The 25,543-nt window shown below is 44.3% G+C and overlaps 3 protein-coding genes across 3 annotated transcripts; 1 reads left to right on the top strand and 2 right to left on the bottom strand.

The window, feature by feature from the left end:
- Positions 1-8,553: 8,553 nt before the first annotated feature.
- LOC115386586 (transmembrane protease serine 9-like) lies at positions 8,554-15,098 on the top strand. Its single transcript, XM_030088969.1, has 10 exons — positions 8,554-8,625; positions 10,508-10,528; positions 10,939-11,104; positions 11,230-11,501; positions 11,846-11,979; positions 12,069-12,363; positions 12,629-12,800; positions 12,887-13,140; positions 13,247-13,344; positions 13,852-15,098. Exons 1-10 carry the CDS (start codon positions 8,571-8,573, stop codon positions 14,122-14,124), a joined length of 1,740 nt encoding a protein of 579 aa, XP_029944829.1. The 5' UTR covers positions 8,554-8,570; the 3' UTR covers positions 14,125-15,098.
- Positions 15,099-16,120: 1,022 nt separating this feature from the next.
- si:ch211-198p11.6 (uncharacterized) lies at positions 16,121-18,162 on the bottom strand. Its single transcript, XM_030089030.1, has 5 exons — positions 17,987-18,162; positions 17,616-17,647; positions 17,374-17,478; positions 17,136-17,273; positions 16,121-17,058 (listed from the first exon to the last, which is right to left on the bottom strand). The coding sequence occupies exons 2-5, from the start codon at positions 17,619-17,621 to the stop codon at positions 16,972-16,974; spliced, it is 336 nt and encodes a 111-aa protein (XP_029944890.1). The 5' UTR covers positions 17,622-17,647; positions 17,987-18,162; the 3' UTR covers positions 16,121-16,971.
- Positions 18,163-19,856: 1,694 nt separating this feature from the next.
- Positions 19,857-25,517, bottom strand: eif1 (eukaryotic translation initiation factor 1). The gene is made up of 4 exons (XM_030089029.1): positions 25,331-25,517; positions 23,187-23,350; positions 20,991-21,092; positions 19,857-20,908 (listed from the first exon to the last, which is right to left on the bottom strand). Exons 1-4 carry the CDS (start codon positions 25,359-25,361, stop codon positions 20,864-20,866), a joined length of 342 nt encoding a protein of 113 aa, XP_029944889.1. The 5' UTR covers positions 25,362-25,517; the 3' UTR covers positions 19,857-20,863.
- Positions 25,518-25,543: the final 26 nt, after the last annotated feature.

Here is a 25,543-nt window from a genome sequence, read left to right as displayed (position 1 = left end):
TCAGTCTGAAGGTTATGAAATCAGGCCGCATGTGGCCCCTGAGTGTTTGCTGGCCCTGTTTAAACGGTGGCGGCTGTTACCCACTAGGTGTCGCTGTTTGCCAGACGCAGTGATCACCTGAAGCAATCACAGCATGAAACACTGAAATGTGGGATTCTTGGCTCTATGACACACATCCAGGGAGTCCTTTAGCCTTTACAGGGAAGAAATCCACCATCACTGAACAGATCATCTTTCAGTTCCACCTGCGGACGCCATCGCTCTGAGCCATGTGGGATCCACAGTGTGCGTCCGTGGAGAACAGTTGTACCGAGCATGTGCAGAACTCCAGCTGCGGCGCGTCTGCACAGCAGCCATGAGCGTGGAGCTGGAGCCCGGCTGTTTGGGAAAAGTGTCACCTTGGGAGCCATTCATAAAAGTGTTTTCAGCGGCGCACTGTTGTCATGTAAAAAACACTCGAAATGCAACGAAAGCTTTAGATTTTCTTTTTTCAGTCTGAGTACAATAAAGAAACTGACTTTTTAACTTAATAAGCAATAAAACTGGCTTTAGCTGTCGAGTTTTTCCCTTCCCGTGAATGATTTGTGTCTGATCGGGTTTCTGTTTTGATCTCAAAGTATTGGACTGATTATAAAGTGACTGTACCAGAAAGCCAACGGGCCTCACCTGAAATTCAGGTGTGACCTGCTGAAAAGTCCCAGAACAAAATGGCAGCAGAACCATTTATAGAAACTGCAAAAAAGTAATAATAATAAATTGCTCAGAGCTCTTTCCACACAGTGATAATTGCTCATGCCATTGTTCAGTGGCTCACAGGCTTCCAGTCCGCAGCATGAAAACAGTTTATATAAAGGTTTTAACAGATGAAGTCTGTAACTTCAACACAGAAATCAGTCCCGCTCTGAAACACAGCTACACATCGCCCAAGAGCGAGACACTCAGTAATTAACTTACTCCCAAATAAGCAAATCTCACCAACATGCGAAAATGATTAACTTTTTCTATTTCCTTCTATTTTCCCAATTAAATCTTGAGTCAACTTTTGTCTTTCATGCAAAATGAATCTAACATCTTCTGATGACTCAAACATCGCAGATGACAGGCCATTACCTTGTTTTCTTGTCTTTAATTTCAGTGTACACAATGTGGTTAATTAAGATTTAAAGGTAACAGGAAGTGGAACGTCACGATTGTCTTTGTCTGTTTAACCATTTATCAGAAACAATCTGGTTGCTCTGGTTTTTCTCTCCAGGTGTGTGTGTGTGTGTGTGTGAGCGTTCTCGTATTTCTATCCTTGTTGGGGCCAAATGTCCCCACAAGGATAGCAAAATGTGGAACGACGTGCCTTGTGGGGACCTTTTTCCGGTCCTAAGTAGGAGAAACAGTGTTTTCTTGACCATGTTGTTGTTACTGAAAAAAGTAAAAGTGCAAAAACATTTCTTTAGGGTTAGGCTTTGTTTTAGTGTGGGTTAGGGTTAGGGTAAGGGTCAGGGTTAGGGGCTAGACATGAATGGGAGTCAATGGAAGGTCCCCACAAGGATAGAAATACGAGACTGAGCGTGTGTGTGTGTGTGTGTGTGTGTGTGTGTGTGTGAGGATGACTGTGCAGTCCTGCATACCTGCACATCTACTTATGGATCACGTCTGAAAACTGGACCGTCAACTTCATGTCGGGTAAAAAGAATTAGTTCCTGGAAAAATCTGCGGTCCCTCCTTTGAAAGTTCTTCCGTCCGTCACACCAAACACAGGCGCCTGAAAATCAGACACAACATTCCGCTTCGTGTCTTTTCATGTAAACCGTTTATCATTTAGAAATGATGTGTTTGTTTCCTTCCATTTTGATTTTCCATATTTAAAATGATCATACAGCTTACATTGTTGTTTATACGAAACGCAATCTGATTATAAAAACTTTTACAATTTATAATATGGACATTTTATTTTATATTCCAGTTTATATTCCAGTTTTAGTTTGTTGTTTTGTTTTGGGTGCTTATTGTTTTTTTGATCCATCGGCACTGATTTTTTTTTTCCCCTTTCTAGCGGTTTTTATCCAGTTTAGCCATTTGATATATATATTTTTATTTGCCTTTTTTTTTAGCTTATTCATCTACGGTTGCCTTTTTTATCAATGTTAGCATTTTTGTGCTTTTTTTTTTTTTTTTTTTTACTTTTTTGTTGTTGTTTTAATACTAGTTTCTCATATATTTTAGTCATTTCAACCACTTCAGCTATTTGACCCTTTTTAGCCATTAAGCGAGAGTTCTGGTCAGAGACAGTCTGGTTTACAAATAAAAATAAAATAAAATAAAATAAAATGTCTGAAACTCTACAGTAGGCGTCCAGAGAGGAGCTCAGGGAGGAGAGAAGTCTCCCAGAGACCAGAAGGGCAAAAGTTGGCTTCGTATTGATTTCCGGTGTGAATCCAGCGGCGAAGCCTCACCGTCCTTCTGACCTTCTGTGTTTTGAGCAGGAGGCGTCAGAGAAGTCACCACAGGAATAAGGAACAGGAAGTGGTCCGTGGCGACCGAGCGTTCATGGCCACGCTGCCATTTGATCCTTCGATATCGACTCTTCCTGTCATCGTGGAGCAGAATTCAATACGCGCTGGTTTGTTCACGCACTAACGGGGAACGCCAGCTGCAGTATCAATTCCAGCTACACCAGCAGGAACTCGTCAGGTGGTCTAACAGTAAGCAGAACTCGAGGCTTCTGGGACGCCAGCGACTTCTCCAGTTCCCTCACATGTCAAAACGTTGGAACTTTAGGGCTTCCAGGGGTTCTGGGGTCACGGCTGTGGGGTTTCTGGTCTCTGGACCTTAAAGGTGCTGTAGGCAGGATTCAGCATCTCCGCCATCTTGCTTAGGTTTACCTAAGCAAGATGGCGATTTGACCCATCTAATATGGCGATTTGAAACCCAGCACAGCCAATCCTGTCATGTTTTCTCTGACATCACGGCCTTACGCAAGTTAAGCCCCTCCCACAAGAACGTGCGACGAACGCCACACGACCAATCACGGTTAGAGCCTCAGGGGCTCTTCTGATTGGTCAAAGATACCTGGAGCTGTCGAGATTCCTTTTCAGCTCAGAACAGAGACAGATGGAAACGCTGCGCCCTCGCGGTAGTGCAATTATGCTGCACTCCTAAAGGATTATCAATGGATACTCTAACATTTAATCCAAAGAAAACACAGAAAAATTAGCATTGGCTAGCAAAATCCTGCCTACAGCACCTTTAATGTCAGACTGATTCTGATCTTGCTGATCACATCAGGCTGCAGAGACAGACTCAGATGGAACTCCACCAATCTTCTCCACTTCTCTCGACTGAACGTTTCTTCTTAGACATTCTGGTTCTGATCGTATTTTTATCAAACACGCTGATCGAGTCTGTCCCCATACGAACACAGGAAAAGGCGCCAACCCCATCATCCAAATATAAACATGGATCAACTGCTGATGTTATGAAAACTGCTTCAGGTCGTGTTCAATGACTGCGACCAAAAACAGCCCAGGTTGACTCAAAAGGAACTGCGGTCCTGCGAGGTGCATCACTGTCCTCATGTGTCTCTGGAACCGGTTTAACCACATGAATACGAAGGAGTTACTCGAACAGATTTATAAAAAGGTTTTATTGACGGGAGTGACTCCTGGTTTACTGGACTGACCTTTACAAGAAGCTGCTCCAAACCTCTCTGGAAACGTAATGATTAAAGGATTACTTTTAATGGCCACGTTTACATGAGAGTTTTAATTCTTTAATTCTGAATAAAACTGAATTTTCCTTTAAAGGTGCTGTAGGCAGGATTTGGCATCTGATTTGACCCATCTAAGATGGCGATTTGAAACCCAGCACAGCCAATCCTGTCCTGTTTTCTCTGACATCACGCCCTTACGCAAGTTAAGCCCCTCCCACAATAACGTGCGACGATCGCCCCTCGACCAATCACGGTTAGAGCCTCAGGGGCTCTTCTGATTGGTCAAAGATACCTGGAGCTGTCGAGATTCCTTTTCAGCTCAGAACAGAGACAGATGGAAATGCTGCGCCCTCGCTGTAGTGCAATTATGCTGCACTCCTAAAGGATTGTCAATGGATACTCTAACATTTAATCCAAAGAAAACACAGAAAAATTAGCATTGACTAGCAAAATCCTGATTACAGCACCTTTAAAATGACTGAATGAATTTTTTTTTTTCCAAATTAAACTTAATTCCAAATAAATTGGCTGGTTTAATTGGACTTTAAAGCGATACTTCAACATGTTGGCAAATTGGCCCGTTTAGCGCAATTCATTAGTCATTTCGAACAGTATACTTACTTTTTTTGTGAGGGCGAGCTGTTGTTTATTCAGAGTTGAGTCGGGGAAGGTTTTCAGGACGGACACAATGGAAGTGGATGGTATTTTGGTTCCCCCTCGTCAAACTCATCAAATACACAATATAACAACCCCAAAACACTTTGGTGGGCAAATTATAATCCGCACATTCACTACGCTGTGAAGTATTAATGCAAAATTACGAGATTAAGTTGTTTATGCGAAGATTGCTAAGACGGAACTACTTGTCTGGGCATAGTGATTTCAAAAGAAAAAGTAGTTCCCAGTATTTGCTTCAGTGTCGTAACGCTACAATATTATTTGTTGGTGTTCCACAGCGTAGTGAATGTGCGGATTATAATTTGCCCACCAAAGTGTTTTGGGGTTGTTGGATTGTGTATTTGATGAGTTTGACGAGGGGGAACCAAAATACCATCCACTTCCATTGTGTCCGTCCCGAAAACCTTCCCCGACTCACCTCTGAATAAACAACAGCTCGCCCTCACAAAAAAAGTAAGTATGCTGTTCGAAATGACTAAATAATTGCGCTAAATGGGCCAATTTGCCAAAATGTTGAAGTATCGCTTTAAAGCAGAATCAAATAATTCCTTGATCATGTATGCGTTTATTCTGCTTTAAGTTAATTCCAGTCATATTCCAAGATGGCCGCCTCAAGCAAGTGTTGGACTTGAACAGAGATAATTTATTTGATAGTAGCCTTCAAAGCAATGGATATAGTGAGAAGAGTGGATGGAAGGAATTATAAAAATGTGGACATTTTTAAAGCTGTAGCGTGAAAATTAATCAAGAATGAAAGAAAGAAAAACACAGGAAGTGGAGTTTGTTTACTTCCCTTCGATGTAAATGTGTCACTTCCAATCAGAACGCTCAACCGCTACAGTTAAAACGGAATCAAATAAAAGGTGTTTTCTGTGATCCTTAATTAAAAACCTTAGAAAAATCAGTCTTAAGATATTTCTTGGCCTAGTCCTGACGTTTCATCTTGTGTCTTGTTGCTGGTTGTTTTCCAGCCTTCCTCACCTTGGCCGTGTCCCTGAGTATTGCACACCTTGTGCTTTTTGGCACTCCAGTTTGGCAATTTTAAGAGTTGCTGCATCCCTCTGCAAGACATCTCACTGTTTTTGACTTTTCAGAGTCTGTCAAATCTCTCTTCTGACCCGTTTTGCCAAAGGAAAGGAAGTTACCTAATAATTATGCACACCTGGCATTGGGTGTTGATGTCATTAGACCACACCTTTTCTCATTACAGAGACGCACGTCACCTGATATGCTTCATTGGTAGTCGCTGGCTTTCAAGCCTGTACCGCTTGGAGTAGGACAACATGCATAAAGAGGATGATGTTGTCAAAATACTCATTTGCCTAATAATTCTGCACACCCTAGTTTAATTCTGGACTGTTTTAATTTGGAAAGATTTATTATGAATTTTAAAAAAACATCATGAACCGTGGAGACTTTTCCAAAGTAAACTCTCCTCATCACGTCTTTGATTGAACTGGAGCAAATCTGCTCTGTTTCCCACGATTCAACATTCACATGCAGAGCTGTGGTTTGGCCACATTAGGCGTGGATGCAGTTCCCTGGAGAAGAAATCCAAACGTTGCTACGTTTCTCATCACACTCTCGCTTTAAGGATTCCATGTCTTTGCAGGTTTCATCTTTTTGTGCAGTGCTTGGCGGTTTCACAGAAAGTCGATGACACAGCTCAGTCAATCATTACTGTATTCAATTTAATCCCTCAACTCCTCCTGTTTAACTTGACCTCAGATCATCACTCCGTTTTCAGACTACGATTTTCCGTTCATAACACCTGTCTTTATCCTACGATTCAAAACGAGACGGCAAATTAGAAGACTTCTTTTCCAACGCAGTTCTTCTGGTATTTATGTTGAACAACACATGACGGTTTCAAAAGCCTTTGTTTCGTCGTCACTTTGTGTTTTGGACTGATCTGAAAGCCCAGAAGATGTTAGTTACCTGTTTAATTTGACTTGAACTGAAAAAACAAACAAGATATTAAGCATTTAAGTTATTTCAAACAAGTTCTTAACAGCTCCTTTAACTTCAATGATTTTAATCTGTTAGATTTAATGTGTGTGTGTGTGTGTGTGTGTGTGTGTGTGTGTGTGTGTGACAATGTTCCTCCTCCTGAGCAGAGTTTATTTCTCTCATTCTGTTCTGATGAATCACTGATGAGAATGTTTCCTCGTTGACTCACACTCGTTCTGCCTGAAAACTTCAATTAACGCAAAAAAAAACTTGTCAAAGTGTCTTGAAGCGTCTCTTAAAGACGCGTCGAACACTTGACCTCTTCCTATCTTTTTTATGTTTCTGTCACCGCGGGCCTGACCGTCAGCATTGCCTCCTTCCCCGTGTCCTGACCTCCTTTTGTTCGTCTTGTTTGCCGTCAGACTTCATTCATTCAGCCGTCAGTCAGAGAAAACTTCCACTGATCCGTCACTTATGGCACGTCTGTCAGCCGGCTCTGGAACCGAGCAGCTCCGCTCAGGAACAGCTTTCCTGTGTTTCTGACGTTTACCGCATTTAATGCGACTCTTCTAGTAACGTTCAGTGTTTTATTTTCTTCTCCTGAGGCTCTTTACTCTGCCAGTCAAATGCATGTAGAGAATGAATTAAAAAATCATTTCTATTCAGGAGCTATTTCCGTGAATTTCCTAACAACAACAAAAAATAAATCATGTTGGATGTCCATGAGAAACTCCGAGCTGTGATTTACAGTTTCAACCTCATCTGCAGGAATGTGACCTGGGGACTTTCAGCGGGCCGCTGTATTCACAGCCTGGGTTTCGATCGGAATCCGAACAGTGTGGCGTTCACCAACGACTGCGTCTGAGCATCAGCCAAAACATTATGACCACCTGCTCCTGAACGCCTCTGAAGACGGAAGTTTCGGCACATCCCACACATGCTGGAACATCTCCAACCCGCTCGAGGCTTTTCTGCTTCGTCACGAGTCTCGATGTGCCAAAAACTGTCTGAAAGTTGCCAAAAACAAGTTAGAAAGATGTTTAAAAAAAAAAAAAAAAACAGGCTAGTTTTTACGTAATATCATTTATCCATAAATCAGATCAAATAAAGTTTGAAATATATCCATAAACAACCCAAGACTAAGCTGAATTGTCTCAGAAAACAAACCAAAATTACTTTAAAAATGTTCCTGAAAGTAGTTAGCCTGGCATGCCAGACTGACTTTATTTATGTGTTGCACACATATAAAGAAAGACATGTTTGCCCATGTTTCTCTGATCATGGAGAGACAGTCTGGTGCCAGGCTAGAGAATAGTACAATCAAAAATGTCCATAATTGTAAATTTCGTCTGAAAACATTGCAAATCTCATCTGAAATACGTCAAATGAATTTAAAATGTATCAAAACCTTGCTAAATTAAAAAAAGCCCAGCTTGCAATTCATATAAACTATGTAAAAAAAGATTAATAGCAGGTTAAAACGCATAAAAATTTCAATTTTTTTAAACTTTTTTTCAAAAGTCTATTTTCATTTCATATGAAAATAGTCCAAAACTCATCTCAAATTCATGAAAAACTGGTATAAAGTGTCCTGAAACTCATGTAATTGTCAGAAAACAGCATACACTCATCTAAATTATGCAATAATTCAATAGAAGCAAATAAAAAGAGCTCAAAGCTCTAATGAAAACCTCCAATACTAAAAATAAATAGTCTATGTCCACAACTCGTATAATCAAACACTTATCTGGGGTTTGGCTCAATCATTATCGACAGTTTATTTTCCTGAATAAAGCCATTCAGAACACTCCTGTTTGGTGAGGGCATCTTTGGACGAGTGCTTTGCTTGCGGGTGGGCGGAACTTCCAGTCAGGAGGTCGTGACATCAACGTGTGTTGACACTGACAACAGTCCACAGAATGAGAAATATCAACTTTTGCTTGAGCTGGCTGGTTAATGATTACTTCAGGGGCCCACAGAGGAGTGGGAGAACGCGGCGCTGCCCTTTGACCTGCCGCTGAACTTGAGAACAATGCGAGGTGAGTTTACGTGCTCCACTCGGCGCTGACGTGAGACAGGTGAGCTGTGTTGGGAGTGGCGTGTGGCAGCTGACAGGTGATGGAGGTGTGTCGGTATGTCCGTGGAGAGGGAGGGGTGGGGGGGGGGTGGGGGGAGGGTGGTGGGGGCGGGTCCTGGAAGGTTATTTATTCTGCAGCTGATGTGCAGCTCTGAACTTGGAGTCATGGCTTCCTACAGGGTGATGTGTGTGACGGCTGTGCTGAGTCTGCTGATTCCAGGTAAGAAAGGACGATTAAACCTGGTTCACTTCCTCAAAGGGGGGGGCGGGGGGGTCTCATGACAGGGGGGGCTTCATGTGGGGGGGGGGGGGCTCTGGAGCTCCAGCTGTCAGCACTGCACCTCTGTTTGACTGCCATCACTTACAAAGCAGTTTCTCACAAGTTACTGGAGATTATTTTTAAAGTAACTAGTTACTTTTCTCAAGCCTTTCTCTTCCCAGCATGACTGTTATTTTTTTTAAGAAATTATGAGAACAAAATCCTGAGATTTTTTTTTCCGTTAAAACCCACTTCTGTTCATTTGACCAGCCATCTTTAATATGTTACATTTGTGCAGAACTACAGATAATTTTGAAAAACCAATTCTGACTCAACGTCATAATTTCATTCAAGCGCGTTTTGAAATGTACTTAAGTACAAACATAAGAGGAAAAAGTGTGTTTTGAACTCCACTGATCTATCATTATAAGTTAGAATGCAATGTCTTTTTAAAGAATCAATTCCGCAGAATTTATTAATTAAACCCAGAAATAACAGTCTGCCTGGACTATATGTTATAACACACTATGAGTTTTTCACATGACGCCACAGGCGGCCTGGTCGAGATGTGTCACGGAGGATTTTCAACAGTCATCATGACACATTACATACATTCACACTGTCTGACCACATTTCTTTCAGCTGACGCTACATTTCAATTCTCCACCTACTGTAAACACTCTTTCTATTCTTTCCTATTGTTATTGCATTGTATTGGGAATCTCACAAATTAACCATCAGAACTCACTGAAATATGTCAAAATTTAATATTTGTTCAACGGTTTAGAGGCAGTATAAAGATTACTGAGCCGAGTAATATTTCACCATTTACAGATACAATTTATCTGAATGGGCTTTAGCTACTATTAATGACTATTTTCAAAATTATTGAGTACAACAGTACTGTTTTATCGAGAAAGTAGATACACTCAATTTAATGTTAGCCTCCTATTGGGTGTATGTTTAAAGGTACATTAAGGAGTTTGCACGTTTCATGTGAAACAACGGCCCCTGCAGGCCTTGGGCGTAACTGCAGCTTAGTGAGACACTCATGTCTGTGGCTTGCATCCATGTACGTGGACAGAAGAGGAGAACTCCTTCCTCGCTCTTTTAGTAGCGCTCGAGGAAAATTTAAGTTTCTTCTACCTGGTGGGGTCTGTGCTGGAGTTGTGGCAGTGCTAGAAGCCAGTCTTTTCTTACTTTCTGGAAGATCCATCCTCAGTACTGTTCAGTTGTTGCTCGCTAAGCATCTTGCGGAGTAATGGCGGATGAAACGAAAGCTAAGCAAATCAGGCCAGCGGGAGCGTGCATTACATCACATCCTCTCAAATTCTCCCCAAGAAACACAAACTGCCGGACCGGCACCGCAACTTTCAAGTGACAATTTAGCGCTGTTAGAGGTACTTACAATGAATATATCAGGGCACGTTGTACACATCATTGAATGTTTGTAACATTTTTATGATGGAAAATAAGTATTTTTAAAGTTGAAAAACTCCTTAATGCACCTTTAACATAAGACACATTATATACATTTATATGCAGTATGTGTGTATGTATATACACACATACATACATACATATATACATACATACACACACAGCACATACAATATACATATACAGTATATACAAGCATGCGTGTGGACGTGTGCACACACACACAGACTGATTGTTATTGCAGCACTCGTTTCACAGAAAGTGTCACACGGGCAGAAAAACCAGTCGGATGGGACGACTGAACGTCCTGCTGTGTTCACAGAGAACTCAGCAGACAAATGAAAGCACTTACACAACTGCTGTTTCAACTATTTGTTGTTCTTCTGTTTTTTTTTTTTTCCAGAGTCTGCGTCGCAGCTATCCAGTAAGTCAAAGCGTCTTTGCCTTCATGCTATCACTACATTACACACAGCGACTCAAAGCAGTAATAATACCAGCTAATCCTGTAAGATCATCGGTTTAATGGGTGTCAAAGTGACGGATCAGAGACAGAAACTTTTCAGAGGGAAAACTTTTAAACAGCACATTACAGATAAAAGGTCTCTGAAAAAGTGTTCCTTGTTGCGTGTTGTGTATTTCAGTTTCGAGGGTTGTGTCTCATCAGGGTTCATCCCGGTCGGTTGATGTTTAGCTGAGTTTAGTGTTTCAAGCTTTGGTCGGTGTCTTGTCATTCGGCCATGACAGGAGTTACATAATGCCCCCATCCCCCTGCAAATCACTACACGGTTGTAGTTCAGGGGGCATTGCTCATGTCTTGCGTTTGTATGTGTTCAGTATGTGGCATAGCGCCTCAGAACAACAGGATCGTTGGAGGAGTGGTGGCCCCTGACAACAACTGGCCCTGGCAGGCCAGTGTGCTCAGTTCTTCTAACAGACACTTCTGTGGAGGGTTCCTCGTTAATGACGTGTGGGTGCTGAGCGCCGCTCACTGCTTCGAGGGGTGAGTAGACTCCGTTCCAGACATCTTCATCTACTGTAATTCCACATGGAAACGTGGAGCAGCTGACAGGGGTTCTTCAAATGAAGACGTGAGCATGAGGATTCTGTTCCCTCCCTGGCTCTCAGGACCACAGCAAGCCAGGTGCGAGTGGCCGTGGGTCGTCAGCGTCAATTCGGATCTAATCCCAACCAGGTGATTCGGAACGTCGACCAGATCATCAATCACCCTGAATACAACACTGATACCAGCGACAACGACATAGCCCTGCTCAGGCTGGAATCAGCGGTGCCCGTGAATGAGATTAGTATCGTGCCCATCTGCCTGGCAGCCCCGGACAGCTCCATCCACACGGGGGTCAGCACCTTCGTCACCGGCTGGGGCACATTACAAGAGGGAGGTGGGTCGGATGTTAGAAAATGACTGCCACTGTCACTCTATGAGCTGATGCTCAGCCCAAGTCAATTGTAGTTTGTGTGAAGAGTTAAGAGGCTCAAACCTCCGGTCATCCTTGACATCTTGAGGCTCTTCACTTGTGGCACTGCTTGTGTCAGAATGAACTTCTAGATTACTGGTCCAAGAATTCGTCAAGGTTTCAAGGATGAAAGTTTTAGGATTTCAAAACTGAGAGTCATTACCTTCATGTGATGATTATAGTGGTTATGAGAAGAAACAATTCTTCAGGCGGCTGTTACTGACTGCATCTTGACGTGTGCCTATTGCTCCGACTTTGTGTTGTTTTAGGCTCTACTTCCAACGAGCTGATGGAGGTGAGGGTGCCGATTGTGGGGAACAGACAATGTAACTGTAACTATGGCGTGGGCCGGATCACAGACAACATGATTTGTGCTGGAGAAGAAGGGAAGGACGCCTGTCAGGTAAACATGTCGACAAGGCCATAAGAGTCCGGTGAGTTCCTCTGGTGTGGACCCCTCCTCACGGACTCCTCATATTTCTGCTCCTCCAGGGGGATTCAGGAGGTCCACTGGTCACCAAGCAGGGCGACCGTTGGGTTGGAATTGGAGTTGTGAGTTTCGGATTTGGTTGTGCCAGACCTGACTTCCCAGGAGTGTACGCCCGAGTGTCCCGCTACATGAGCTGGATCAATGAGAACATCGAAACCAACCAGCCAGGCTACGTCACCGTCACGTCCACGGGGACTGACAGCGACCTGAGTGTCACCTGCCGAGGCCTCCCAGATCCAGAAACCTCCACCACCACCACCACCACCACCACCACCCCTCCAACTACCACACCCCAGCGTGAGTTTGCTTTCACAGAATTAGCTGAACTCATTCGGGAAAATCTCTTCAGGTATTCCTAGTGCTTTGATGCGGCTGTCAGATCTGTCCCTCTAACTTCAATATTTCAGCCATGCATTTAACTTCTATCCTCCTTCAATCTAACTCAGTTGTGCTGAAATGGATCCAAACTGACCAACAGAGAAAAACCAAAGACCAAAAGTTGTGGTCAAGTTGTGTTTTCTTCACCAGTCCAACCAATGCTCTCTCTGTCCATCCCCTCCAGCGGTGGTGTGCGGTCAGGCCCCGTTGAACTCCCGTATTGTGGAGGGGAGCTCGGTGGCCTCAGCTGGCATTTGGCCGTGGATTGCGAGCCTGCAGAGGAACGGGTTGCACGTGTGTGGTGGGACTCTGGTGTCCGAGGACGCTGTGATGAGCGACGCCGACTGCTTCTCAAGGTGAATCAGAGGGTGTCAACCTGCATGGAAGTGTGTTCAGTCTGTCCTGAGATAATTCCCTCATGGCGGTGTCTCGTGTCCCTCAGCTCCTCGGTGGCGTCCGAGTGGACCGTGGTGTTGGGTCGACTGCAGCAGAGCGGCTCCAACCCCTTCGAGATGACGCTGAACGTGACAAACATCACTCTGAGCAGCCTGAGTGGCTCCAACGTGGCGCTGCTGAGTCTGTCCAGTCCACCCACCCTGTCCAACTACATCCAGCCCATCTGCCTGGACGACGGACGCACCTTCGCCGAGGGAACCACCTGCTGGGCCGCCGGCTGGAGCTCAGGACGAGGAGGAGGTGAGTCTGAACGGTGACTCTGCTTCATGTCACCTGCTCTGAAGGAACATGAGATCCACATCCATGGAAGCCATTCAGTAACGTATTATTGTTTCCTTTTCTTCAGATCAACAAGTTCTCCAGGAGATCCAGACCTCAGTGGCCAGCTGTGGAAACACGTCCACCTCGGACAACATCTGTACCACCAACTTCACTCTGGAGCAGGTAAATCATTACCATTATTTACTGCAGGAGGATGAAGAAGGATGAAGACCTCAGACTCAAAGATTAGTTTCAGATATTTTACAGTCATTATAGACTGGTAAATATTGTAAACATTTTTGGTTTTTGACAAACTTTAGCCTGGACATATTAAACACATATTAGACTGGCTTGGTGCTGCTGTTAGACTACTTTTTCAGCATAACTGAGACAAATCATAAAGCAGAAATGGTTCAAGCATAGTCTGAGGTTTTGAATTAGCATCCAGTTTGTCAAGACCTTAATTCCAACAAGCCTCTGTGGAAACTGCAAGGCTAACCATGGGTAATCTACAGAGACTCACATCTGTCACGACGAAACGATATTTCTGTGCAGAAGCACTGAAACACCTTACAGTGTGTGGTGGAGCCGATGCTTCAGCGGATAGAACGGACGACCGTAAACAGACCTGCCATGACTTGAACCTGAACGTCAAGCCTGCAAATCTGAAGTGCGTGTTCCTCGTTTCAGGGCGACGTCGGCGGCCCGTTGATGTGTCAGCTGAGCGGCTCGTGGTTTCAGGCCGCCGTGTTAACGCTTCAAAACAGCTCGACCAGGGCGGTCCGCGCCGACACGGTGAACGTCTTCGACAGAGTGGACCGCTTCAACGTCTTTCTGAGGGACAACCTGGGCACGTTCCTGTCCACCGGCACCACCGGGGGGGCCGCCGCTCATACCGGCACCCTTTTCTCCGTCCTCCTCAACCTCCTGGTCCTCGTCACGAGTCTCCAGCTGTTTTTATAGAGACGTCCAGCCTCATTTACATGATGTGACTTAAACAGATGAATGTGAGAGACGGAACGCGCATCGCACCGGACCCAGTGATCCGAAGGCCTAAATCTCCTGGGATTTTATTTTTTTTTACCTTGCCATGTATTCAACAATGTGTAGCTTTGGGATTCTGACCTGGCGTGGTACCAAACTTTTATTATTGTGTCTCATGTTACATGCTTAGTCCAAATCTGTATTTTCTGATCTTTTACGGGAAAATCCGACTGCGGGCACACAGCACATGTTAACCCGTTCATATACAATCACACTGTAACTGGTTTCATGTCATGAAACATTATCACGGTAAATATTTAAGAAGTGATTATGTTGCAAATTAACTGTGAAACTCTTAGATGGTTCAACAAATTATTACTGTTTTCTGTTACTCCGTGACTTTTTGAAGGAACTAATACAGCAGCGGTTTTGGGAAAAGGCTGGGGACTATTGCTACTGTCAAATATATAAAGGAGCTGGTCTTGCTAGTGGTGGCGCCTTTAAGCTGCACTTCGATGGTTTATAATGAAGTATTTATGAGCTGAAGTATCTTTATTTGTTGATCAGTGGAGAAAAACTGTGTTAAAAGTGCATTTTTGTAATTTTTACTCTCTGGAGATCGATGTCTGGACAGAGCGACTGGTGGTTTTTTAGCTAAGCGGCGTGTCGTCTACTTCAGGAACACGGTGATGAAGATCAGCTGCTCCGTCGTCTACCTCATCACAGGCCTGCTGCCTGACAGTGAACTGAGATGGACCGAAGCCGCTCTGTGACTGAGGATTACTGCTGGGAGGCAAAGGTCTTCACGGGGAGACGCAAAACAATCCTGTGGATGTAAAAGTTTTGTTAATTTAAATCACAATATTTAATATGAAATTGTTTTCTTTAAGTGGAGAAATGTGCATTTATACTGAAGATGATTCAGTGCAATTAAAAAAAGTGAACATGTGTTACCTGTGTGCAGAACTGGATCATTTCTTCCATAATATCCTTGTTTTCTCTCATTTTAGTGTCAACAGATACAGAAAGAAAAATCTATATTTGTTCAAGTATTTTTACAAAACCTGAAGAAGTGTCGATTACAAGCTAAATTTCAGGAAGAAAAAGTGAAATTTCGGGTGAAAAACACAGAAAAAACATTAGAAACCTGTCTTCCACCTGCCACAGGTCAACTCATTGTTTCCTCACTTCAAACTTTACAGGAAAACCATTTTTTCACATGCCAGCGTGAAAACAAAGAACCAACGGGGAAAAGCTGTCAATGTTAGTCTTAAAGACATCTGTTGTCCTTTTTTTGTCCCGTTCCTCCATTTTTATTTCCACTTGTGCTTCCAGGAGTTCGAGCGTGTGTTTGCGTGTCCACGAGGATTTCTTCAGTCTTTTACGACTGATCCCCTGTTGGCGATGTCTCTTCACTCCAGGTTCGCCTCATTGCTTTGTTGCTGGTAAACAACCGTGTTTTGTACCAGATATTTGGCATTCTGAGGAACACTCCTTCGGGTATTCTACAAACGTATAGAACCAAACAACTCTCGGGGAGTTCATATCTAAATATTTCTCTTAATTCCGTCCCAGCGGACGGCCTGAGATTATTGTCTGATAGTTTCTCTCTAAATTGCCACGAGCTGCAGCTGCTAACAACCAACAGAAAAGCACCAAGAAGTAAAGAGACGAGGTCAAAGTAAAAGGTTGGACCACGTTCATTTTGTCTCCTGAGTGTCATTTTCACACCCGTCGTCGTGACTGTCACCTCTGATCGCATTCAGACTCGTATAAATCCACGTCAAGCGACACGGTGGCTGAAAAAGCAATTCCAGACTGATGAAATCTCACAATTTGACTTTAAACTAAACGACATGTGAGCTCAAGCTACGAAGCCAGCTGAGAGTTTTCACAACAAACCCGTATTAAAGGTGAGGGAAATGCTTATTTGATCTCCTGCAGCAAGTGATCCACTCAAAGTTCACTACGGCCTTTATTTTAACCACATCAGCTTATTTTTATGACATAAACAGATTTTGTTTTTTTATTAGTCACATATTCCCCATTCAGGGTATATTGTACTATATGCTTCCATCAGGATATACTGCATCAAGTATTGAACATTTCTGTTTAACCTCTATTTTACATCTCACTGCTTTGTTTTTCTAGCAAACCTTCTTTTTCCTCATTTTGACTCTATTCTGGGTGCTACATTCTGTCTCTGTTTTCTATGTTTTGCTGTGGGTGATATTTGTCCACGGAAACCGAATGTCGATTCCAGTGTGTGTCTTGTTTGTACAACAGAACTGACAATAAATCTCACTTTGACTTTGTCGTTTAATAAGAAAAGAACATTTTCATGTCTGGTGTCATTTTTTTTCATCATGATCTAATTGGCGATGTTTTGTGTTCAGTTTCACGGTATCAAAAGCTTCAGTTCATCAGATCAGTGAAACAAACAAATCTAGAAACAAAACAGTTTTAAACTGATTTTAAATCAACATCAGCCTTCATCTTCTGACATTACTGATGCACTCTTTCATACAAAGATGTTTTGTATCTTTACAAAACTACACAATGACAAAGTTAAAAGTGTAGAAGAGTTTGGATCATCTGAATTGAACCACATGTAGAAACACAAACGACTTTACTGTTATTTACATTGTAGAAATGAGAAGGCACCACACCTTCCTGGCAACGGAGGCGATTCTCCCTCCAGGAGGAGTCACAGAACGAGAGCCCTCTCTCACTCCGGAAACTCTAAGATAATAAAAAAGTGTGGAATACAAAAGGAACACCTTCAGCAGCGAGCTGAACACGAAGGCCCTCATCGTGCTCCGTCCTCTACTTGATGCGGATCTCGAAGCACAGACAGTTGCAGGACTCGCACTCTGGAGGCTGGCAGGTGCAGGCGCAGTCCCACCGGGGACACTGTGGGGACGGACAGCGGGACAGCAGGTTCACAGGAGGGACACGGGACGGAGGGACACGGGACGGCGTTCACTCACTGAGGGCGCGGGACAGGACGCAGGCAGGAGGCTGCCCACGGTCGGGAGGCTGCAGTCGCACATCTCCGCCAGTCTGAAGCACTGTTCACACACCGAGACGCTGGGACAGCAGTCACAGCAGTCCGCAGAGCACTTGTCCTTCAGGAGGTGGGGAAACAAATATATCCATCCATCCGTCCGTCTGGGTTCAGAGGTAGAAGCTATAAGGAGCTGTGATAGAGGAAATAACAGAACCAACCTGCAGACAGTATCTGATCCAGAAGCTGATCCCCAGAAGGAGCATGTAGAGGCTGACTGTGATGATCATCACTGCCGGCAGGGGGATGGACAGCTCCCAGATGGGCTGCGAGGGAAGGAGACACAGGGGGCGTCCAGCAGGCGCTTTGGTTTAGTATTATCATGAAGGAGGAGAAGATGAGGAGACAGTGGGGGAAGTGAAGGAGAGAAGAGAAGAGACAAGACAGAAATAGACTATTTTACCTGCATTGTGTCTTTTTCCTTTTCTTTGTCAGCTGTCAACGACATAAACAAAGCATGTTTTTACTGAACGTGGACTTTTCCATCATTGATCCCCTTCATCTCCGAGTAGCAAACTACAGTCTGATCAGTATGTCTGAAGCAATGTTTTGTCTTTAGTCCAACCCGAACCCTATCCTGTTTTTAATCCATTAATGTTCGATCACTTCGTGTCTTCACGAACACCCAGTGTGTGTCGAGTAAACTCAAGGAAAGCTTTAGAGATATATAATTATCTCAGTGTGTGTTTATTAAAGTTGTCGCTGAAGGAGAAACAGCGCATTTATCTGCCAAGCAGATTTGTTTGAATCTGTCTGAGGCACGCGGAGCTGTACCTGAACACTCCGCCGGACCGGAACCAGAAGAACCGGAACCAGCGCGGAACCCTCCGGGGAGAGTTCCACTTCTACAGCTTCATCCTCCAGTAAAGCAAAAACACACGAAAAACCGACATGAAAACAATAAAAAAGCGTCTGAATCCGCCATCGAATCAAACGCAGCCTGACGCCATGACAGCTGCTGCGTTGCCATGGAGACGGACGGATCCCCGCAAGGGCCAAAAGAGTTAAAGGCAAAAACAAATTAGGATAAAGCGGCGGTGCACTGCGCAGGGGTTTCAGAGGTTGTTGGTTCGAGCGCAGGGCGGACCAGGAGGTGTGCCGACGAGCATGGCTTATATGAAAACGCTTCTTAAAGGAATACTCCACCCAAAAAACGATTTGGCCTCATTTTCTACTCACCCTCATGCTGAGAAACACTCTGGAGCACTTTTTTGACGTTTCAAATGCAGTTTGAGATGTTTGGGGATTTTCGTTGTCAACAAACAGGGACCGACAGAGCCCGACAGAAAAAATGGTCCATAAAATCCACAGAACGTTCCCATTTTCCTTCATACTGCTCGTCCGCTGTAATCCAAGTGTCCTGAGCGCGTAACGTCCATAATTAATTCTTAACGAGGTCATTTAGTACATTTTAAGAGCCCAAACAGGGCGCTTTCATACAGCTCCATTGCAAGTCTGCGCGCGCACCCTGAACTACGGAAGCCGCGGCAGACCAAGCCAGACGCTTACGCGCTTTCAGCGACTACTTTTCTAAATTGCAACCGTAGAAGAAGAAGTTCCGCTGTATATATTCTGCTGTGAGTAACCGAGCTGTGGACAATCACAAAAGTGATTGGCTACTGTTTTAAAGCTTTGAATTCGGTGTCCTGCTGAAAGGGCACAAGCGTGTTGCTTGGTCTGCCGCGGCTTCCGTAGTTCAGGGTGCGCGCGCAGACTTGCAATGGAGCTGTATGAAAGCGCCCTGTTTGGGCTCTTAAAATGTACTAAATGACCTCGTTAAGAATTAATTATGGACGTTACGCGCTCAGGACACTTGGATTACAGCGGACGAGCAGTATGAAGGAAAATGGGAACGTTCTGTGGATTTTATGGACCATTTTTTCTGTCGGGCTCTGTCGGTCCCTGTTTGTTGACAACGAAAATCCCCAAACATCTCAAACTGCATTTGAAACGTCAAAAAAGTGCTCCAGAGTGTTTCTCAGCATGAGGGTGAGTAGAAAATGAGGCCAAATCGTTTTTTGGGTGGAGTATTCCTTTAATGGAGAAAATAATGTAGCACGTTACACCGAGCCGCTTTTGGCTGTCAGAACAATTAAGCTCAACACATACAAAAATGACCGGATGCTTGTTTACTGAGACAGTAAACTTTTCAGAGACATTTAAAGGACTTTCCGCCATGTTTTCAGCCACTTACAGTACGGACATGCCATTTATTGCTGCCTTTAATTCCCAGTTGGAGAGAAAAAAACAGAAGTTGCTCTATACGTTAGTAATATCAAAAAGATGAAAATACTAGTCTTACAAAGAACTGATTCTAGTTGAAATTTAATCAGAAACAAGCTCAAAGAGTAAAACGCTAACTTTCCTAGAGATACAAGGAACATAATGGGCCTCTATTTTCGCCAGTGTTGGCGCCACCTGCTGATCACTTACGAATCCTGCACACCAAGGAAAAAATGAGTTCACGCTGCCTATTTGTACCATTGTCAATATAAACTGTTCCTATAAAGTAATTTTACAGTTGTTTGAAGACTGAAAAATGTCCAGGAGTTCCTTCACTGCTGAAACTTTGTGCAATTAGACTAACTATATGTCTGACAGAACAGTTTGGTGCAAAGTGAAAACACACACACACACGAGAAACTTAAACTGCAGGAATTTTATTGAACCAAATGAGGAAAATTTGCAAAACAGACTCTGGACCACCCGCAGTCACAGTGAGCACAGTGTGAACTGGCCATGGCTTCCATGTTACTGTATCAGCATCGCTAACTTGTTCATAAATTATTGCATTGCAGGAAAATTAGACTCGAGTGTCCATGATGACGGCGAGGGTTCGGTGGTGGATTTACACAAGAGCCGGAGGAGCACCGGAGCGGGATACCTCTCCACAAAACTCAGATTCTCTAACGCGCAACTGCGTCTCCCGGCACAGGGACTCGGCAGGCGTCGCACACCTCACTCGCACCGCCGACAATACTTAAAATAAAATTTAAAAAAAAAAACTGGCAACAAAGGTGAAACGCGGCCAAAAAACAAACTGATCTGCTGGATGGGGTGGAGGCTGACTCGTAAACAACAATCTGGGCAGAATGAGAGGAGGTAAACAACTTAAAGCCCTCCCTCCGACGGCCTGCACGCCCGTCTCCTCCTCAGCGGTAAACACTGACACCCCCGGCGGGCCCCCCGCCCCGTTCCGTTCCCCAGGACACCACGCCACTCCAGCGTACGGAGACTCATCGTTTTATTGAAGTACAAAACAAAAAACGTTACATGAAACGGTGCCTCCTTACTGTGGCACGAGACCTAAAAAATAAAAAGATAAACAAAGAGGGAGGAGGGAGGGGGGGGGGCATGGAAGGAGGAAGTGTGTGTGTAGGGGAGGGGGGGGTCATCACCACTCGTCCCTGATGGTGTGTGGAGCTGCGGTGGCGTGTCTCTGCGAGAGCGCGCACGCCCCCTGCTGTGGTCGGGAGTCGGCCGAGTTACAGAGTCCCATGTTTGTTAGAGGTAATTCACGTGTTAGCTAAGAGGAGCTGCGGAGGGGGGAGAGGGGGGAGGAAGAGCAACAGCAGCACATAGGAGGGGGGGAGGGGGGGTTCGGTGGCCTTTCAGGAGAGCAGGAGGAGGGGAGAGGGCTGCGAGCAGCTTCTAAAAGCCGTGGACTTTGAGCTGCTCCTCCTTGGCCAGGTCGATCTGCGGAGACAAAAACCAGGCGTCAGTCAGCGGGGGCGACCTCTGACCCCGGAGCTCGACGTGCGGCGGCGCGCGTACTCACATCGATCAGGAACTGGCAGATATTCTTGCGCTGGTCTCCCTGAAGCTGGATCACTTCACCATACTCTGGGTGCTCAATCACTGTCCCATTGCAGGCAAACTTCTGCAGAGGTCAGAGAGGAAGAGTCTGAGTTCCAAACCACCTTCATCATCATCGAGGTTCAATCTCAAAGCAGAAACTATTGGCTGAAGGAGGATGTTTTTAAGTCAAACAAATAATTTGGTACAGATTGTTGAAGCCAGGGGTGTTAAACATATGGTCAGCGGGCCAAAACAGGCCAGCCAGAGTCCAATCTGACCTGCATGATGAAATGTTCCTGCCGGGGTAATTATGATATAAGTGTGACGCATATATTTGACCACCAGGGGCAAATGGAGGAACGTTATCTTTCCACTTTATTATGGGGTGAGTCACTTCAGGTGATCAGGATTACGACAGAGTAGAAATGCACATCCAAAATAATCTGATCTGCACTGGCCTGCTAGGTTTCAGCTGGTTCAAGTGTCAGAAAGTCTCTGAATGGTCTGAGCGTCGTTCGGAGTAGCAGAGGGTCTAGTTCATTTCACCCAAACCTAAATGTTTCAATTTAAGTCAGTCATCAGTATATTTCTCCAACACAAATGGCTTCAATCTGTGGGTCTAATGTGAAGGTCGAGTGCCTCGGTCTGCCTTCGTCTGGATCAAAACAAAAACTATTGTTAGGTTTCCCACCTCTGCAGCACAACAGTTTATTTTCATGAGTTCTGCTAGGAATGTCCTGCGACGCACCTCAAAGGTCACAAACTGGAAATGTTTGCAAGATCTGCAAGGTCTGACTTGATTTTACACAACATGCAACCCATGATTCGACAGTGTAAACCTGCATGGGAACTGGAGTAATCTTATAGAGCAGGACTACAGGAGAGTTAATAGGTTATTTGTTTATAAGAGTTAGTTTACTGATATTCTGAGAGCTCAAAACATTCAGAATCACAGAAGAGCCGAGTCTTTTAGACCATTGTCTGTATTTCTGACATATAGTTTAACAGCAGGGCATTTGTTTACACTTATAAAAAGTGCCAGGTAAACCTTATTTACTCTATTCTAATGATGGCTACAGGACTGGAATAGGGCTGAACGATTAATTGCATTTGCAATAATGTTGCGATATGATAAAACGCGATTTGCCAATCGCAACGTGCGCGATTAAAATGTAATCACGTGACACAAATGGAAGCGGTAACCTGAAGCGCAGTCACCAAGAGATACAGTAGGTGTCGGTATGCACCTAAGTTGTTGGTCGCCACCCGCCATTGCTCCAAAGAAGAAGAGGAAACGGAAGCGAGAGAAGCACTGTGATGGATTCACCAACATCCGCTGCCCTTTGCTTTGCGCAGTGGCCTCTGGCTCCTCAGAAACTACTGAGACATTCGTCCCGAGGAGGAACAGCACATCAGTTGTGTGGGATTATTTCGGATTTTAAAAAAACAATGCAGCGCAACGTCAAGTGTTGTGCAGAGCGTGTCGTGCCACCATTGCCACAACCAGAGGTAACACAACAAATTTGTTCCAACACTTGAAAAAATTTACTGTGCCTTATATAAGGCACGTCTTATATAACGCCTGCAAAGCGAAAATGCCGAGCTCCAGTACCGTTACGCACTGGTTTGGTTTATTTTTTTGCCTAATCTAAAAGTGCATTTGTTTTTTTTATTTATAACTTTATTCAGATTCTACAAAATATTTTCAAATAGAGTCAAATTCTATGCTTCAGTTGTATAAAATGTTGCTACTGCTTTGGGAGCAGTGAGATAGATGCCTATTATTTTATGTATTTTTTGTCAAGATGGTGGATTTTGTACAGTTTTTACAAAGTGCTTGTTCTTATATTTCTTGGAGCATTTAAATAAAAATCCCATTTATTTAAAGTTGTAAATCTTATAATTTTATTCATACAAATGGAAAGAACATTTTACACTAAACAGATTTCATGTTGTGTTGGTCATATTTAAAACAAATATTTATGGCTTTTTTGGGGGAAAAAAGATAAAATAATAAAATCGCATTTTAAATCACAATCGCAATATTAGGGGAAAAAATCGCAATTAGATTATTTTCCCAAATCGTTCAGCCCTAGACTGGAAGCTTAATTTTTAAGGATATACAAGAAGAATTAATCGGGTCCTTGTCCTCCCCGTCTCCCCCCTACAGCGGTACCTTCTTGAAGGCCTTGACAAGCTTCTTCTTGTCATAGTCAGCGGCGATGCCCTGGACAGTGGTGAGGGTCTTCCTGCCGTTCCGCTGTTGGATTCTTATGTGGATGTAGTCCTCTGTCCCGGCTGGGAGGCGGTCATCACCCTTACTTGCATCAGCAAAGGGGTCTGCACACAGGAAACAAACATGAGCTACAAAAACAAAGTGGACCAGACCAACACATCCACGCCCCAGATCATCCGACCTGACATGCACTCAGTCGCACAGCTGCGTGAGCGAGCACACAATGTCTCAAGGTTTCCAAAAACTGTCAACGCATTAAACACTGCTAACTCCTCTCTTTGGCAAATATCCACGTTGAATCCAACTTAAAATAAATCACCTTGGGAAATCCCTTTTTCCTATCTCTAGGGTGCAGTGGGCAGCCACCTGAAGGCACACCAGAGAGCAGATGGGGCTCCAGGGTCTCACTCAGGAACCCACAATGGAGGTCTGTCCACCATGGGATATGAACCTGCAAACCTCTGATCCCAAGCCGTGTCTCTAACCAACGCCTCTATAAAGCCTCCCGCATACACTCTTAAATTAAAAACTAATTCACGTTACACTCTTAGTAGGATGTTCTCAAACTCTCAGATGACCTTTTCTCCAGAAGGCTGAATAACATCGCCACCCAATCGAAGGTCATTTTTAACATGATTAATATTTGGAACAAGAAAGCAACTCAATGTCATTGCATATTTTTAAACTGCACCTCCTGTAATGTTATTTACAAGAGGAAATGCAGATTTTCTCATCAAGAAAATGGGAACACACTGTCATCAGAACAATTCCACATCTATTAAAAGAAATTAAATCCAATAATATGAAACAAATCACCCTCGCGTTATGTAGAATAGCCATCAAGATGTGTTAAAGGGGCTGTATCATGCGTTTTTAGCTAGTCCAAACCCTAGAAATGGCACTAACATGGTAATAGTTTATTTTTGGCGCTAAGGAAAAGTAATTTTGTGTGAAATAAAAGATTTTCTGGGGCTAATTCTGAAACCCGGAAGAGAAAACGCTCCGTTTCACTGAAAATCCCGCCTCTCCCTCTGTGGACTTTGACTGACAGCATACTTCAACCAATCGGCGCTTGAAAACAAATACGCTGGCTAGCTTTAGCTCTTCAGCTCTAGCTTCTCCACATACAAAAACGTCTTTTCCTGTGAGAAACTCGCCAAGCGCAGACCCTTCACACCCTTGCTCCTGCTTGACTGTCGCTTTCAGACGACGGTCAAAGTTTATCCTCGAAATCGGAGTTACAATAAGCAGCAAAGCTGATTGCCAAGGGGCTGCGGTAGGGGGGCTCAGGGGAGCCATCTTCACAGTGTGACGTGAATGTGGGAAAACAGAGCGTTTTCACGGGTGCAAGAGGGGCTGCCTCTCTGAGCAGCACAAACACTAGGAAAGCTTAAACACGCAGGCACAAAGGAAAAAAAACGCTTTGGGGGCGTTTTAGGTGAGTACATAACGATATAACAAGGTTAAAACATACAAAAAGTGAATTTTGCATGATACAGCCCCTTTAAAATTTAATGTAACTCCATTTCCTCATCTGAAGCAGAGTAAACAGATTTTCCTGGGACCTCTTATCTCTTTTCTTTGGCAGGCTCGTGTTTCAGGTGAACTGCGCAGACGTCTGAGCTAAATATACAACTCCATGAGCCGCACTAAGCCTGCTCCCAGCCAATAACAGCACCGTCATGGCAGACACTTTCCCTCTCACTAACCCACTCAGACGGCACTGTGGAGTTAAGCGGACCGGTGAAAGGGCGATCCGAGGAGGCATGAGGGGTCAAATCTCCGCCGCTGCGGACAAATCTGAAGAATAAGCTAACACGCCGGAACCGCTAGCTGACATCGGGCCTAATGGCGGCGGCATCCGCGTTAGCACAGGCCTGCTAGCGCACTAAAACCACTGCTTCTTAACTGTCGCATCTCCAGATTATACATGTTCGTAATCATCACCGTTTGTATTTAACGATAAAAGACTTTGACAAACAACACATGAAACTAAATTTGACAATATGACAAATAAAAAAAAGGCCGACATTAGCAGCGCTAGCTAGCCCTCGCCCTTCCCCCACCCTGCGCCGATCACTCACCAAAATGTGTGAGGTTCTGAATACCGGACATACGACAAGATTTGCTTTCCCTTCGGATAATAACTTGGTTAGCGAGCGGTTCGTCGGCTAACTTTGACAGGTTTCGTGTGGATTCGGGGTGTCGCGGGTTTCACGGGGAGAGGACAACGGCAGGCTCCGTCGGCTCACACAAAATGGAGATGGTCGAGCTCCCGATCGGCTGGAAAAAGCAGT

Source organism: Salarias fasciatus, chromosome 4 (assembly GCF_902148845.1).
Source record: "Salarias fasciatus chromosome 4, fSalaFa1.1, whole genome shotgun sequence".
In the NCBI taxonomy this organism is placed as follows: Eukaryota; Metazoa; Chordata; class Actinopteri; order Blenniiformes; family Blenniidae; genus Salarias; species Salarias fasciatus.
The sequence above is the reverse complement of the archived record's forward strand: the minus strand, read 5'-3'. Positions and strand labels throughout refer to the sequence as shown.